Genomic DNA, 16,686 nt, shown 5'->3' with positions numbered 1-16,686 from the left:
TGCTTGCGGATGCTAGTCAAGGCAAACAGAGAAAGTCTGTGTTGGCAGTGAAGCTCACCCTCGGCAAGGGAGAAAACAAAAATGGTTTGAAGTAAATGGCAGTTGCCAAAGCCAATCCAAATGTAACCAACTCACCTCAAATTCAGATTCATCATCACTGTCGCCAAAGATATTTGCAATCAGCTCTCCAACCTTTGACCTGCAAATCGGTACACAGGCACCACTGTACTTAAACCCCGTTTCCATGCTGTTTAGAAAAATAAGATATTGTAGCAAAGTTGCTTCGCAAACACTGATGGGACTGCAAAACTGTATGAAGAAACAGGTTTCAGGAGAAAATTCAATTTGGTCATTTTTTATTGTACCGACAGCCCGAAAATTTTATTGCAGACTTTTGCTCAGTGTTGTGCTTCAGTGAAATAATATTCACTTGAAATTTCGAGACAGGTCAATGCCATGGACAGCTCACATTAGCTCATCACATGTGCATTGTCATTGCATGTCATGTGCACGTCATTGCAATGCTGCTCTGTACAGATGTCACATGAAACCCTGACACCATAATGCTGACAGTTTAGGCGGCTTTGTACAAATTCAGCTGGGAGCTTTCTGCCTACAAGCAAGCTTACTGCTCCATCCAATAAGCGACAAACGAACTTGGTAGGCATGCTTGTGGTAGTTGCCAGCTGGTCGCCTACACAGAGTCACAGGCCACTTCTAGTAAGGTCATCAGTCTAACCTGTGTGCATGATCTGAGGTCTAGTCACCAATGAGCCACTCACACAAACATATTCATGCCAATCTTCCTGAGACAGCTTGCTGGCTATGATCCTACCGGCTAGCAGCAAATATTTGTAATGGTCACAAGGCCCAACCCTGCCTAGTATGTTTGGACAGATCTATTCGATGCAGATCTATTCGTAATGGCCGCAAGGCAGTTGAAAATCCCCTCCTTCCCCCTCTCGAAAAAAAAAAAAAAAGAAAAGCAGCTTACCAACAAAAGGATGGGTGTGTGGGTGACAACGTGGATGCCACCCACTTTGTTCACAACCACAATCTTTGCAACCTCGCATGCTTGTATCATGTCTGAACAATTGAGCTAGACACTATACAGGGTCCAAACTTTCTGTCAACATTACCCATTCACTTTATGGGGAGTGCGGCAATGCTGTGAGGAAGTCTGAATAATCGAGCAGCTCCAAAACATCGGTCAGCAACTATATTACAATGTTAATAACAATAGCAATAACAATAACAGAGCAGAAATTCCCTAAGTAGATGGCAACAGCCATATACAAGTTAGGACAGTGCTGTGGGTCATTCTTAGGTCCTGAATGCTGCCAGCCTGTTCTCTGTTGCTATGAATAATGTCATCATCAATAACACAAAATGAGTGCACAATTTCTTGTGGCAAACGCAAGTTATCATTATATGTGCAGTAATTATGATTCACCATGTATACAAAATGCAGATGTTTTTTCTTCAGCCAAAACATTTTCAGGCGATAAAGGGATAAGATGCAAGTGAATGCCAACAGCATGTGATTTTCTAATTTTACAGCTTTTAAACTAAAATGCACTTCACATAATCACAATAATCACCTACTCGCACATTATTCCAATGCACTTACTCATTGTCACTGTCATCTTTGTCCTCATCCCTCTCGGAGTCTTCCTTGTCATCTTCATCTTCCTCCTTGTCCGATCCTGCTTCATTTGCGTCCTCCTGGTCAGAGTCTTTCTCATCATCAGAATTCCTCCTGCATATTTAACAGGAGTTTGGAAAATCAATCAGTTCTGTGGAAGCTTGCAAGGTGGAGAAAGGTTCATGAAAGGAAAAAATTGTCATCCATGCAGACTGTAGCAAGAAGCTAAAGGGAAACCCTCACAGATTTCTCGGAAAATCTTCGCAGTTAAAGGAAAATTCACCTTGTTCTGAAAATTAAACTCAGGGCCAATGCCTTTCCGAGACTCTACTATCTGAGCTAACCAAGAGGCTAGCAGATCGCAGCTCTAGAACCAATGAATTGACAACTCGAAGCCCAGAGACAACGCATATGGCAACTCAGTTTTGCGAAAGCCCACAAGGTGGAGAAATATTCAAAGGGAAGAATTGTCATCGATTCAGACTTCTGAGAAATCCCCGAGTTTCCTTTGTAGCTTCTTGCTACAATCTGGGTAGATGACAATTTTCCTCCTTCATAAATGCAAGCTTGCAGCAAAAAGTTCAAAAAGAAAAACTAAAGTAGCAGGAATCCAAACATCAAAGCCACAATGTGGATCTGAGAAAAGCTTAAACACAATGCTTATTTCCTACAGAAACAAATTACGATTAACTGGGGATCAGCGTTAAAGAAACATCATTTTATTGCAAGGTCATTGGTCATCCGCTGAAAGTTTCACGCCAACGTCCCCGTACGACTACATTTTCCAAGTCATTTTTCCTCCAAACAGCAAGCGACTGGAACGACCTTCCCCACGAAATTGCAGCCATCACCTGTCCATCAACCTTCCTAGAAAAAATTACATCCCATTTGTCATCATGAAAAAAAATGTTTTGCTTTCTCAGTTAACCCCACCCCTTATGCAAAACCCCCACAGGGGGTCTTTAAGGAAACAAAAATGAAATGAAATGAAAGGTGTTACCAACCACACTGAAAGAAAGTCAAGGTGGTAGGATGATCCCCTTGTGCATTTTCTAGCAAGTCCTCATAATTACAAAGCAATTAAATATTTATTTAGTGTGCAGTCAGTCACGTTGCACTTTCTCATAAAGTGAATGAAATTACCAGGCCGAAACAGATGCACAAGGCGATTATTTGCTGCAGGCATTATGAGGAAGAAAAAAAACTACTTTACCATTGTTCACGGTATGTGGTACACATCAAGTGTCTCGTCAAACATGGTAGAGTCTTCAGTAATGTGGCTGTGTGTAGCAATACTCAGCATATCAAGTACTTCCTTACATCGCATAAGCAGAGGGTTCAATTTACCAGCAGCTTAATGTTTATAACACCTAGTAAACTAGCTAGTAGTAATTAATGAAATTTTGATTTCTAATGGGGACCTGAAACACTTTTCTACCTAATCATAAAATGACATCATCATTTCGTCGCCTCACTAATCTCCTGGCGTAAATTTTTTTCGAATTGTTCAAGCACAAGCAATGTTACCAGACCCATGAGCAGCTTTAATATTTGGCTCACATTTTCAGAGGAGCTTCGTTAACAGATCTGCAAGGTTTTCTTACTATGTTCAAAAAGTGTTTCAGGGCCCTTTTATTATAATGCCCACCATATCGACACTAGGCTGTACAGCGCATCTGAAAACATTGATTTCAGTTGTACTAACAACTGAAACCTACTCGTCAAGTGACAGCACAAGTATGTTCAAGCGCGGCTGTGACTTGCATGGGCATACATGACAAGTGTTCTGCAGCAACTGGACATGAAAAAAGTTAGTGACTGGCTTGTGGAGAAGTGTTACTTCAACACACTGACCGGCAGGTGGGGTGCAACATAAGACGTACACATGCAAGAAGTCTCGTTTTCCAACTGTCTTGCACCTGCACACCATTCAGGTGTGAAAGAGTTTAAAAGAGGCAATGCTTTGAATGTTTCCTTCAATTGTCCATTGTTTGGTTTCTCTCTCTTCTAGTGAAGAGGGGATGTGTAGCTGTCCTAACAACTTTTTTCCATAATGCCCTGTTCTCCAGGAAGGTACCAGGAATAAAGAATTAAATAGTGCACTGATGAGCCTTGCCTCACAGGGGATGATGGGGCACTACTTCTCTCTTCAGCAGCAGTGTTTGAAGGGCTTGGGCTTGCAGGCGGGCTGTCATGGCACGATGGCGCCTCATCATCATCTTGCTGCTGCCCACTGTCTGACTGTACTTGCTCTGCTATACGTTGCTCCCCGCTTGCACCAGAAGTTGAGCTCTGCCTGCTTTCCCGGCCGTCTTCTCCTTGTTTTGAAAACAAAAACAACAAATTTCAAGCCAATAGTTGGTCCATAAAACACCAGATGTGACAAGCTCTGCACAGACTATTAGAAAATTCACTACTGCCATGCAAGCAACATCAGAACGTCATAAAAATGCTAGACAGTGTTTTTGAGAAACAGTGAATTTCCTTCAACCGGCTTTCAATATGCTCCTGTCCATACTTGCCTGTGTTTTGGTTCTCTATAATCTTCTCTGTAAACACTTGCACAAAGACACCCACAAGAGCATCAGCAAAGATGACAGCTGTTACTGACAGACTTGCTTGAGCAGAAGTGAGCTCATCTACAGATACATTAGTAAAAAGAAAAAAAAAGGAGGACCCAACAGAATTGCATATGACTAGTTAAGTACTGTAGGCATTGCATATGTTGCACCAGGTCCAGTCCAAAACTCGAGCCAATGCCAAGACAAAAGCGAGAACAGAGCAGCAATTGTGCTGCAGAGGGACGGCATTTGCTAGGGCCCTTAAACATACTTTCTTTGAACAAGCTACATGGCAACACACATGCTGCAACATACCACAGAAAATGCAGGCTGCAATAAACTGTGTGACAAACGCCGTCAGTGAACCTATGTTGACCCTGCTGGATTTAAGGCTAAACACAACAAAGGTCAGATGTTTTAACATAAAACTACGTTTACGTACGTATCAAAGTATCTAGAAAAACTTATTTAGGTTACTGTGATGAAAGTTCAGTGTTTTGTAGTGTATGTAATAGACTAGAAGTTGGGAATGGATAAGAATATATTATAATGAACTATGAACCAGAAAGGACTAATACAGAGCAGCACATTAATCACAACTACCAGATGTTGCATGTATAGTAAAGAACAAAGATCTTTCCTTACAAAACCAGTAACTCTAAAGCAGTTAAACTTATAGACAAATGGCGAACAGTGATCAAAGCAACATCCTACTGTTAAGGGGAGACGACAACAGTGTGGCCATCTGGCGTGCATGCGCTAGCCCTACCATTGCTGCAGCGTTATGTGCCTTCCCTTGTAAATATATCCTCTGTATATAGATTCCCATCATAGCATCTTTGGTGGAGGTGTGGGGGTCCAAGGTCGGGAACTGGATCTTCGCAGTGGATGGCATGTTGCTGCCACCACAATGACAGGCGAAGAGACCCAGTGGGAACAAGACCCGTCATCGGTCACTCTCTTGCACCCTCGTGATCCCGGGACATTCAACGGCACAAGCGACATGGATGTCGATGAGTGGCTGGCTATTTATGAGTGCGTCAGCAACTATAACAAGTGCGACCCAACAATAATGCTTGCAAATGTGATCTTCTATTTGCAGGACACTGCGCGACTCTGGTTCATGACACAAGACACCTACCCCTCTGCCTGTTTGCAGCCTTAAGCCCCTTGACATCCCTGATATACCAATTTTCAAGGGTGGGACATCTACGGCTTTTCCCCGTGTCTACCACAGACAGTAGACTGGTTGCGGTTGCTGTTGACTATGCAACGAGGTGCACTGTGACATGAGCACTTCCCACCAGCTGTGCTACCGATGTAACCGATTTAATTCTTCGCGATGTCATCCTGCAGCATAGTGCCCCTCGTCAGTTAATCATGGACCATGGCCGCAGCTTCCTTTCTAAATTAGTTGACAAGCTTCTTCATTTCTGCTCGACCAATCACATGTTCACCACAGCATACGATCCACTGACAAATGGCCTTACTGAACGCCTCAACTGTGCCCTCACAGATATGGTTGCTATGTACAGTATGTGTCTGAGGACCACCAGAACTGGGACAGCAACCTGTTTTTTGTGATCGTCGCCTACAACTGTTCTCGTCACGACACAGCCGGCTACTCAACTTTTTATCTACGGTTTGGCTACGACCCACCAGTGCCCATGGATACCGTACTCCATCCTCACGCAGATGCATCCACTGCCTATGCTTGTGATGCTCTTGCCCATGCTGACGTCGCCCGCCAGGTTGCCCTTGATCGCTTGTTGGCTTCACAGGTTAATCAAAAATGTATTTATGATTACCGACACCAGGAGGCGAACTCTCCTCCAGGATCGTTCGTCTTGTTGCGGTTGGCATCATGTCGCATTGGCCTATGCGAAAAACTTCTTTCATGTTATGTTGGCCCTTACCACGTCATACACAAAGTCACTAATGTGACCTATGAGATCACTCCGCTAAATCCTAAGCTAGCATATGCAACAATCATGAGTGACATAGTCCATGTGTCGTGCTTTAAACAGGACCATTGTGGACCTGAGCCCTATTTGCACCGGGACGGTGCTTCTGCCACCAGCGGGTAATGTCACAGGCTTCAATGCTGTGGTCGGTGCTTGGATGATGATGACAACAACGGTGTGGCTATCTGGTGTGCATGCGCTAGCCCTACCATTGCTGCAGAGTTGTGTGTCGTCCCTTGTGTAAATATATCCTCTCTATATAGATTCTCCCTGTAAAAATACCAACTTTTAGAACACCAGCTACACAATTCATCCAAAATAGTAGGCATAATTTATAACTTGCAGTTGGCCTTACCACATGTCAACGTGCATACTGCATACTAGACAGTGATGGCAGCAGCCTGTACTGTACTGTACTTGAGGGCTCTAAACCAGCAGTGAACATTCCACTTCTCCCACTAAGGTAAAAACATTAGAATCAACACAGAAGAGTTCTAAAGTTTTCCTCTACCTACCGACACATAACCCGCCATGGTTGCTTAGCGGCTACGGTGTTGCGTCGCTAAGCACGAGGTCACGGGATCGAATCCCGGCCACGGCGGCCACATTTCAATGGGGACCAAATGTGAAAACACCCGTGTACTTGAATTTAGGTGCACGTTAAAGAACCCCAGGCGGTCCAAATTTCCAGAGTCCCCCACTACGGCATGCTTCATAATCAGATCGTGGTTTTGGCACGTAAACCACAAGAATTACATTACCAACCCATAGTTTAAAGAAACCTTATATATAAATTCTGAGCTAAGATAGATCTGGTAAATTGCACTTCAGCAATACCAGAAACATCATGCTTACTGTGAGCAGTTTTTTGGTAAGCCAAAAAAAAGGAATGAAAAACAGGCTTGAATCTCCCTTACCAGATTATTAAGACAAAATCTTATCACTACCTATTCAAGACTAAAACACATTTAATCAATAAACCGAAATTGAACTGCATCCTAGTAAATTCATATTCAATCTAATGAATTTCAAAAAACACTCTCTAAACAAAAACAGCCCGAACATGCAAAAACCTGTGATTTCATACTAATGTACTAGCGATGCAGTTAAAATGTAAAATTCAAGAAGGAAGGCTTTTGCCCTTCATTTTCTGTACTTTCAGCAACTTTCTCCTGCAGAATAAATGCTGAGAAACTACTTCACCAGACAAAATTAACTTTGTGTTACTCTTTACCATCTCTTTCGGTACTTGCATATAAGGCAGGTGAACGGAGCAGCCAAACATGATATGCACTGCTTCCAGCACCAAAATAGGATTGAACCTCTGTGCCTAGCTTTAACATCAATGGTTCAATGCTCAAAGCTTCAAAAGCGTTTATAATAGTCGTGAACAGCAATGTGCAGGTATGAATAACTGTCATATGTAGCATGTGCATTCTATCTGTACTTCATCTGCACTCTTCACATTACATACTGCCCAAAGCCCACAAAAAGAAGAAAGAAAAACGAAAAGAAAACATTGGCTTTTCGTTACAACACAGGACATGCTGTCTTCACTGATGTTCTAGCTCAACTAAAGCTCACCATTTTCTTCTTCTCCTGCTGACCGGTCCCCAGTGGCACTGTCATTCTCGGGAGCAGGAGAGCTTGGAGAACTCTGCACTTCTGCATCACTGTTCTTTTCATTGTCCGACCCACTCCCTGCACCATCCCCCTGCCCTTCACTACCGGAGTCCCTGGCCACCTCATCGTTGTTGTCTTCTTGACCACTCTCCTGACCACTCCCATCCTCATTGTCAGAGCCTGCTGGGCTTTGCCCACTCTCACTGTTGTTGTTTGAATCAGGTGATGCCACGGGAGACTGAAGTTCAAAAACAAACAACAAAAGGAAGTGAGTGGGTGAGCGGGCATGGGACGCCTTGTAATATGGCACTGTAAAGAAAAGTCTTTCTTAGTTTTCCCTTTGAATAACGTACTCAAACAAAATTTTTTTGTCTAAGGTAACTGTTGACTCCATCATTACAGAATGAAGCCTCGATTCCTCGAGAGCACCACAAGTTACAGCACATACTATGCAACTAATTCAAAATGCGTGCCAAGTGCAGTGTGACTTTTAATATGAAAAAGGAGACTATTCGCGTCACCAAAGGCAGAGGTCATAGTCCCGTATTGCAAACCACTTGACAGCATGCCAATCATCAGCCCAGTGCAGTGGTTGAAGGCTATACAATGACCTTGTCACCAAAAGCTGCCAAATTGCCATTCTTCCGATGGAAATGCAGGCAAGCCTGCTCTCCCTTCTATTCCAATCGAAAGCTGAATAAATTCAGCTATCGGCAACACTAGCAAAGTGTGTGTATGTGTCAGTGGTGTCTGGTACCACAAAATCCCCGCATCTTGTTTCGGTAACGTGCATAGTCACCAATTTCATGTACGAAATTGCACTGTACTTGGCGCATCTTTTGAACTGGTCACATTAAAAGGTAACGTTATTATCTGTTACACACACGAGCAATTGAGGCTCGATAACATTACTATGCCGACAGCTATGTAATAAAGGAACAAAAGGCAGAAGTTTTCTGCTAGTAGACCTTGAAGATATAATCCAGCGAAAAACAAACATTTAAACACTAAAAGTGCATCTTGTGATCGTGCATCTAAATTAATCGGCAGGTATATCTCCAGGTATACTTTTTTGACGGTGCAGGTACACACGAACAGTGTGTCGGAATGGAACGAAAACAAGAACGAAAAACGAAAGAATACAATACTTTTTACCGAAACGAAAACATAATCAAAATGTTATTTATTATTTTGTTTCAGAGTGAAACTGAAATATTTTTTATTGGTTTTCAGTTCAAGGAGAAAGTCGGCAATCCGAAACAACTGACGTCAGGCAATTTCAGAATTAGCGCATATCTCTGGGGTCCGCATAAGCACCTATCTCAGGCAGAGGTAGTGCCAGCAATAGCCGGTCGAGCGGGCCACTAACCTAAGCCTGCCGTTCGGTTCACCAGCAGACCAGCATCGTAGCAAAACCCAGAGCTTGCGCGTTGAAGAGCTCATCGTTTCATTTTCTAAGGGTACGATGCCTTGTTACGAAAGCTTTATTGTTTAAGTTTGTTTTATTGAAAGAGCAGTCTCGCATTCACTTCACATTGACTGACTCAGTGCCTTGAGTCAAGGCATTGAGCATGATCACAGAATTCAGAATTCACTTACCGAGAAAAACAGATATGTTTTTATGGTTACTTTGCTTCGAAAATGTTTGCATGCGAAGCAAAACCGTTATGAACCGGTACAAATTTTTTTCTTTTTTTTGTCCCGGATCAGAACCAGCACGGAAGTTTTTTCAATGGAACGAAACTAAAACCAGAATGAAAAACATTTCATTCCGACACCCTGGGCATGAAGCACAATACATGGCATTTCATAAAATGCAGCATTTAAAGATCGAATGTCCGCTGTTTTTACAGTGGACACTTGGTGCAGCCATACTCATGTCTGGTACACTGAAGCTGGGCCATTTACAGGATAGTGCTGCAGCTAAAATTGAGTGCCTATATTATAGCCTCATTTCAACCAGAGCAACATGCAGAGACTTCACTGGATGGTTGAATCAGAACACAACAAAGTAGGTTCTTCACAAACTTCTCAGAAAGGGAGAAAAAAAAAATGAAAAGAAACAAATAAAAATGAAACAAATTATGTCAAGAAAGAAGTGACCTCCATAGCAGCACATGTGTTTCATGTGTGATCAGTAGCTATGTATAGACTTTATTATAATGTCAATAGTTTATTTAGTACAGATGTCACATGGTGCATTTTCGATCGCAATCGAGGCCAAACGAGATCGACCTTCTCGGCAGCAATTGGCTCCCTTCCACAGCTTGCGTTGCAATCAAGGAACTTAATGGTTAGTACCACATAGTGGTTGTAAGTGCTGATTTTGGAGCAACCTTTGGAACAGACCTGCGCCGGTGCACTACTACATGTGATTACTCAAAATGTCCAAATACTGCAGCATATCATGAGTTGAATACGCTGATTTTATGCATGTTTGTCACTGCGTAAGTAATTGAAAAAAAAAAAATGCAGACGATGTCGGACTATCATCCAGAGTACTCAAGGCATGATAAGCACTTTATTCCTGTGTACTGGAAAACTAATAACTATATGCTCATTGGAGATATTATTCTATTTTTGCTCCTGTCTTCATGACACAACAGCCAGTTAATACCATAACAAGTCACATAATGTAGTCTGCATTTTAGAAGACAGTCATCTTTCTTGTTTTATGCTTGCTTGTCAGTAATCACAGAAGGGAATTAATTCTGGGGTTTTAAGTGCCAAAACCACAACAGAGTTATGAGGCACACCATAGTATGAGACACGAGATTAATTTTGACCACTAACGTAAATGTAAACCTAAATACACAAATGTTCTTGTATTTCGCATTTTGCCCCCATTGCAATGCACCTACCGCGGCCAGGATTGAACCTGCAACCTCGAGCCTAGCACTACAACTGCACTAGACAATACTCCAGTCACACGGGCCACATTCAATTGCAATTAAGCCCATCAGGATCGAAAGTATCGCGTGTGACTGGGGTACTGTATGCATAATTAACTCGCAGGTTTACATGCGTTTATAACGCCCACAAGATCTCTTTGCCAACAAAATTACTTTTCCATTTCTATGCACCAGAAGTTACCTTTACTCCCAGAATTTACAATGGGGAAGGCCCACAACTTCTAAGCCATCACCGCATGGTGTGTCATACATGTTAAGTATAGAAAGACTTCTAGCAGAACAGAATCAACAAGAAAAGAAATCCTACATATTCAACCGGAATTTATGTCCTCTCTAGCAATGAAATACATAGAAACTTTAGCACTGGAAATAATGTTTGAGTTATTTTTCCTTTAAGAAATGTATGGTGACAGCTCGTCTAGCAATGTGCAAAAAGTTAAATGCACACATTATTTCCAAAATTTGTGCATTGAAATCGGCACACAAGAATTATCAGGGTGTTTATTTACCCCTTTTTTGCCTTCTGTTATGTTTCGATAGAGAAATACATTTGAGCAGTTCTGTGAGGCAAGCATTATTTGCTGTATCATACGTAGTACAGCATGCGGTTATGGGCTGTCTTGTGCAGGGCAGTAGAGATGTTTTGTCGAAAAAGTACTAATTTGGCAGCAAAGTCTTTGTGTGCACAAGCTATACCCTTTTCCTTAGAACTATTATTGATGCAGAATAGGTAACAAAATGAACATGACAGCAGCGTTTACGATAACATGGGGCCTGCCATGTTCCAGGAGCTAACAACACTAGAAGCAACAAAATACTTTCGGAAGAAGAGGAAGAATGTTTTCTTTCGGCTTGCACTGAACTACTAACGACTATGCAAAGTACAAATTAGCCCAAAACCGTAACATAAATGACCTGGCCTAGATATTGAAGGTATGTGTCAGTCAATCAAGGATGACGTCATCAAATTTTAGTAAAGCTTGTACTAGCTGGAGGTGTGAGAAACATGCTCTTTGGCCATCCCTGGTCCATGCACTAAAAAAATCCCATTTATCATCAATACACTCAATCTCTTCAAGTAATGTGTCAAGTTTTTTTTTCAATGGCTCCGAAATTTTTGCAAGTTTTCTGCAATTCAAATGTCTTTCTGCATGGTCAAAAAAAAAAAATGCCCGTAACTGCATGGTGTATCATATATGATACGCGACAATTTTTTAATCATAAATTTGCAACCAAGCTTTTCATTATAAAAGCGAGGTTGGTTTGGGCATGTCTGGCCTAAGCAAACGCTTCTCTAAATTTTTCAAAAGGAAATTAAAATTCGCGCAGTAAGGGGCTAACGCAGATTAAAAAAAAAAAAAGAGGTTTGGCGCGACTTTGATTTCTTGATTCAGAACAACATGAACAACAAGCAGCACGGAAATCTAACTTTCGCAACGGAGCATTCTAAACCAACAGCTGTTAGGAAAGTCAAAGAAAAGGAAACCGTAGTTTCACAGCTCTGGCTAGGCGCCTCGATTGACCTGAGCCTACATCACAGTATGATGCGCTGTCATTTGCGTACGATCATAGTACATCACAATCTGCTGGTTAAAGCGCATCATCGACGCTCACCGGACTGGCGACGTTGCAAGGACCTTCGTCTTCGCTGCCAGGTTCCATGTCCGACCCCGCCGAGTTCGCTGCAATTTTGACATCGACCATCTAAGCAACTCACAACCATCAACTAAATGTTTTTCTGCGGTAGCTGGGTCACTTTGCCGCCGAAATCAATATATATTACGCAGACTCGCAGCAAACCTTGCATTGTGGGCTGCGATTTACTCAGACGTTGTCGCTGTGTAATTTACATGGTAGCTTTGGACCACACTTATAAAGAGAAACCAGCGTTCTTAGGGATTTATTTACGTTTTAATGTAAGCCAGTAAATAAGGGTTACTTTCTGCCCTTTTGATAGAACTTCTAAGATGCGTGTTAAGTGCGCGATGTTAAACGCGCGATGTTAAACGCAACGCAGAAACAAGGTTTTATTTATCAAGGTGAAATCTATCTGTCAACGACCTGCAAAGCGCGATCGGCAGACACGGCATTTTGTAGAACGTGCACGCTACAAGGCTTGGGGCTGATAACTTACACATGTTCTGTACCCGGCGAGATATATGCAGTACGCAGCGAACTTGGAACTAGCACATACGAACAATAAAAATACGTCCTCAAAACGATGGCGATGTCTATGTGTCTCTATTGCAAAGGGAGGCACGGGAAGCGCGGTGATGGGAGGGGAAAGTGGCGTACACGACAGGGTGCGTAGTCATGGCGTAGTCGGTCAAAACGCGGGACGCTGCTGCCAGATGCCGCCAGCAACGTTATTGCCTTATCCTCTTTTGTTTTATTTCCTTCTTCCGTGCCACTTACAATGCACTGCAACGCTGCAACCTGCTGCAACCACGGTCTGCACAGACGAAGAAGCTACGTGCAACGGGAACTCTATTTTGCCGATTGACATAAAGTTACAGCGGCACAAAAACATTTTTCGGAAGTTTGTTTTGTCTACAATTTTTCATAGAGGTGCAGAGAGTATGACCATGTGACTGCACACTTGTATATCGTCGGTGTTCTGCATAGTTTAATAACAATAAGACAATCTATTGTTTGCTGTACGCTAATTCAGCTAAAGCTTTGAAGTGTGGTTTTAGCCTGAGCAGTGGGCCAGTGGGCTTCAGAATCCAACGTTTACACGGGTGTCACATAGTGCATTTTCGATAGGATCGAATTTCCAATCAGGATCGAATTTCTCGGTAGTGATTGGCGCATTTGCGCAAGCTGCTGTAGGGAGTCGCGGTCGAGAATTTCGATCCGGATCGGGCTCGATCGCGATCGAAAGGGGTCGTGCACAGCGATTTTGAAGCTTGGCTTTCTGTTTCTGCCTTTTACCTCTTGTATTCTCTCTCTTTCTCTCTCTCTCTCTCTATTGGAGTTAGTGGTTTTCACCTGGTTTTCACCATTAGTAAAATTAAATAAATGACAGGGGTTAAGTAAAGTGACACTTTATAATCAATTTCTGAACACGAAATAAACGTAATGTTCAAGAGGAACAGAAAAAAAAATAAAAGAACTGCATATGGTTCTCTCGGTTCTCTCTGTATGGAGGTATGAGCCGTGTGAGCAGACTACATATGTCGTATGGTAGCGAATGGTAGTGACGCTACCATGGTAGTCGTAGTTTGTATAGGTGTTCAGTGGTGACGCGGTGAACGCGCGGAAGTGTAGTGTCACATTGAGGTGCCAAACCTACCGCGACGGCTTCCTTGACTTTCGATCGTCGGTGTTTTTAGCTATCATGTCGCTCGTTGCGGAAGTTCTACAGCCTAAGGAGCCCTTAGAAAAGGGTAACCTTAAGGCTGCAGTGTCCCGACTGTCTCGCAAGATCGACGACTTGAAGACAGACATGCAGAAAGAGCTGGTTTCCAAGTATGACATGTTCTTGCCGTACTACCGAGACGCCGAGCATTTGATGCGATGCCTAAAGGCAGCTGTCGAAGATGTGGAAGAGGTATTTAAAAATATCGAGGACCACGTCAAGCCGCGGCTAGTGCAGTCCACGACCGAGTTCGAGGTGCTGTCTCGCGAATTGGCTACCATCGAGCAGCAGTCGTCGCAGATACGTCGCTATGCGCGCCTTCACGAACTGCTGGAAGAGGCGGAGGCGCAGTTCGTGTCGGAAGATCTCCTGGCCTGTTCACAGCTTTTGGAGGAAGTCGGTAGCGTCGTGAGCGAGCTCGAAGGCGACCGCCCTGAGATGCAGCTCGTCGACGCGCTGCACACGGAACACGTTATTCGTAGTGAACGGCTCATCTACAAGCTGTCAGAGGTTTGGAAGCGTTACATAATCTGGAAAGTGGGCCGGACGCCTCATGTGACTGAGCTTACGGTTGCCACAGTTGAGAAGGAAGAGGCGGAGGCGTTCGCCAGGCTTGTGGAAGCTGTTCAGAGGCAAGGACAGCTCCGCGAGAAAATGTCCCGATTCGGCCGCTCGCTACTGGCTGACATCGTCACACCAATGGTCAAGTACGAGTCCGTCATCGTAACATCGCTGGATTCCTCGACGTTTCGCGTCGAGTTTAACGAGTCGAAAGCGCCGCTCGTGAAGGACGTACTCGCGAATTTGTCAACGCTCTTTACTTTCCTCACAAACCGTTTACGAGCGCACGGCGTTATCGGTGTAGACTTGATTAAGGCCATGGGCAGCGTGATCGGTACCGAGTTTTCCGACACGGTTGCCAAGTGCTGCCTCGAACCTGCCGTACCCAGCGACGGCAGCCGTCTGGACAGCTATCCGGCCAGTGCCCTGCTTGATTTCCACAACCAGTTAGTTGCAACGAACTTCCTTTCGTCTGAGAAGACTGGATTTTCCAACCTTGTATCCAACCTTGAGGCCCTGTGCATTAGCAAGCAGAGCCAGAGCATCCTTCTGCAAGCAAGAGCTATTATGAAACAGGAGCTGCACGACACCGTCGTGGTTGGAGAGCCACCATTAAGTAGGAAGCAGATGTCATCATTAGAACACTGTTTATATGGGAGCCCATTCAAATTTCCGAGGTGCCAAGTGAGCAAATTCGTGGAAGAGCTGGTCGCCTTGCTGAAGACAATGGTAGATGGAGCCAAAGACAGTTCTGATGGTAGCTCCACTGAGCAAGCCTGGCAGGTGGGTGCCGTACGCCACATTTGTGAGCTTTACTGCTGCGTCGCTCCTGTACACCACCAGCACGCAATCGAGACCATCCCAGTGCAGACAGCAATACATCACAACAACTGCCTCTACTTGGCCCATGAACTACTCTGCTTAGGTGTGTGGTTTCATGGACGTACTACACTTGTGGATGTCGCGTCGAGGATCCGTTGGATTGGAAGGGTTGCCCTTTGCCAGCAGGTTGACAGTCAACGAAAGCACCTCTTGGATTTTTTGAATGAAGTGTCAATATCAGAAAATAACCAGGGCCTCGATGCAGCTCTGCGGCGTTGCTTGTTCCACATAGAGCAGCTCAAGAGAGTCTGGCTAGATGTCTTGCCAATCACAAGCTACTTGGAAACTGTGGGCAGCCTCCTCAACTCTGTGCTTGAGCATGTTGTCAAAAGTGTGGTTGGCATGGAAGACATTGCATCCACACTTTCAGAAGAACTAGCTCAAGTGTTTGAGAAGGTTGTTGACCAAGCTGTTAACATATTTGACATTCCTGCCTGCTCATCGGATGGAAGAATTCTTGCCTCTGATTATGTGGCCACGTGGAGGAAATTCTGCGAGCTCAAAAACCTCCTTCGCTTTAATTTGAGAGAAGTCATGGACCGATGGGCTGATGGTAGGGGCCCCCTGGCAGCATGCTTTATGCCTGATGAATTGAAGCGGCTGATCAGGGCACTTTTCCAGAACACGGACAGACGAGCTGCTGCACTGGCACAGATTCGGTGAAGCAGCATTTACATGGAATCTCAGCCTGTCCCACCTAATTAACACTTCATCCTTTCTTAGTACGTTTACAAATGCTTTTCTTTAAGTGTCATATTGTACCTGCCTGTGGAAAGCATTGAGAGGACATGATACGTGGATCAAATTTGGCATGTCAATCATTATTTGCATAAATTTTCTTATGGCACTGAACAATGGGAGTGTTTATGTTTTTGTGTTATTGGGTTGGTCATGGAAGTCTTCTTGCTCACACAGAGTTGGCACCAGATCAAAATTTGTTAGTGGATTTGTTGGTTGGCAAAAATGTACTTTTATGTGGTTGTATCTATCCCTACGTTTTTAACAAATTTTCCTGAACATAAGCATGATTGAGCTCATCACACACTTATATACACGCTCAGATGTTGCACCACACAGCCCATAATCAGGCCCTATGTATCCAGCAAGCAGTGTGTTATCATTGTTGATTTTGCAGTATCAGGTAATAGAGTGTTCTTTCTCATTGTTCTCATTCAGA

At 43.7% G+C, this 16,686-nt stretch overlaps 2 protein-coding genes across 2 annotated transcripts in view; one reads left to right on the top strand and one right to left on the bottom strand.

Annotated features, from left to right (window-relative positions):
- The window catches only part of LOC126541680 (protein IWS1 homolog A), a 36,134-nt gene extending 23,153 nt beyond the window's left edge, over positions 1 to 12,981 (bottom strand). Inside the window, exons 1-6 of the mRNA XM_050188551.3 lie at positions 12,840 to 12,981; positions 12,320 to 12,387; positions 7,755 to 8,031; positions 3,762 to 3,963; positions 1,631 to 1,759; positions 136 to 199 (exon numbers count right to left, since the gene is read on the bottom strand). Coding sequence (XP_050044508.1) covers positions 136 to 199; positions 1,631 to 1,759; positions 3,762 to 3,963; positions 7,755 to 8,031; positions 12,320 to 12,387; positions 12,840 to 12,843 — 744 coding nt within the window. The 5' untranslated portion in view covers positions 12,844 to 12,981. The remainder of the gene's footprint in view (positions 1 to 135; positions 200 to 1,630; positions 1,760 to 3,761; positions 3,964 to 7,754; positions 8,032 to 12,319; positions 12,388 to 12,839) is intronic.
- Positions 12,982 to 13,852: 871 nt separating this feature from the next.
- On the top strand, positions 13,853 to 16,364 carry Zw10 (Zeste-white 10 kinetochore protein). The gene has a single exon (XM_050188552.3). The coding sequence runs from the start codon at positions 14,046 to 14,048 to the stop codon at positions 16,170 to 16,172; it is 2,127 nt and encodes a 708-aa protein (XP_050044509.1). The 5' UTR covers positions 13,853 to 14,045; the 3' UTR covers positions 16,173 to 16,364.
- Positions 16,365 to 16,686: the final 322 nt, after the last annotated feature.

Source organism: Dermacentor andersoni, chromosome 2 (assembly GCF_023375885.2).
Source record: "Dermacentor andersoni chromosome 2, qqDerAnde1_hic_scaffold, whole genome shotgun sequence".
NCBI lineage: Eukaryota > Metazoa > Arthropoda > Arachnida > Ixodida > Ixodidae > Dermacentor > Dermacentor andersoni.
Note: the sequence above shows the minus strand (reverse complement) of the source record. Positions and strands in the feature narration are given on the sequence as shown.

What these genes read in the sequence shown, in the direction of transcription:
- Zw10 (XM_050188552.3), top strand. Translation starts at nt 14,046, where the DNA reads ATGTCGCTCGTTGCGGAAGTTCTACAGCCTAAGGAGCCCTTAGAAAAG.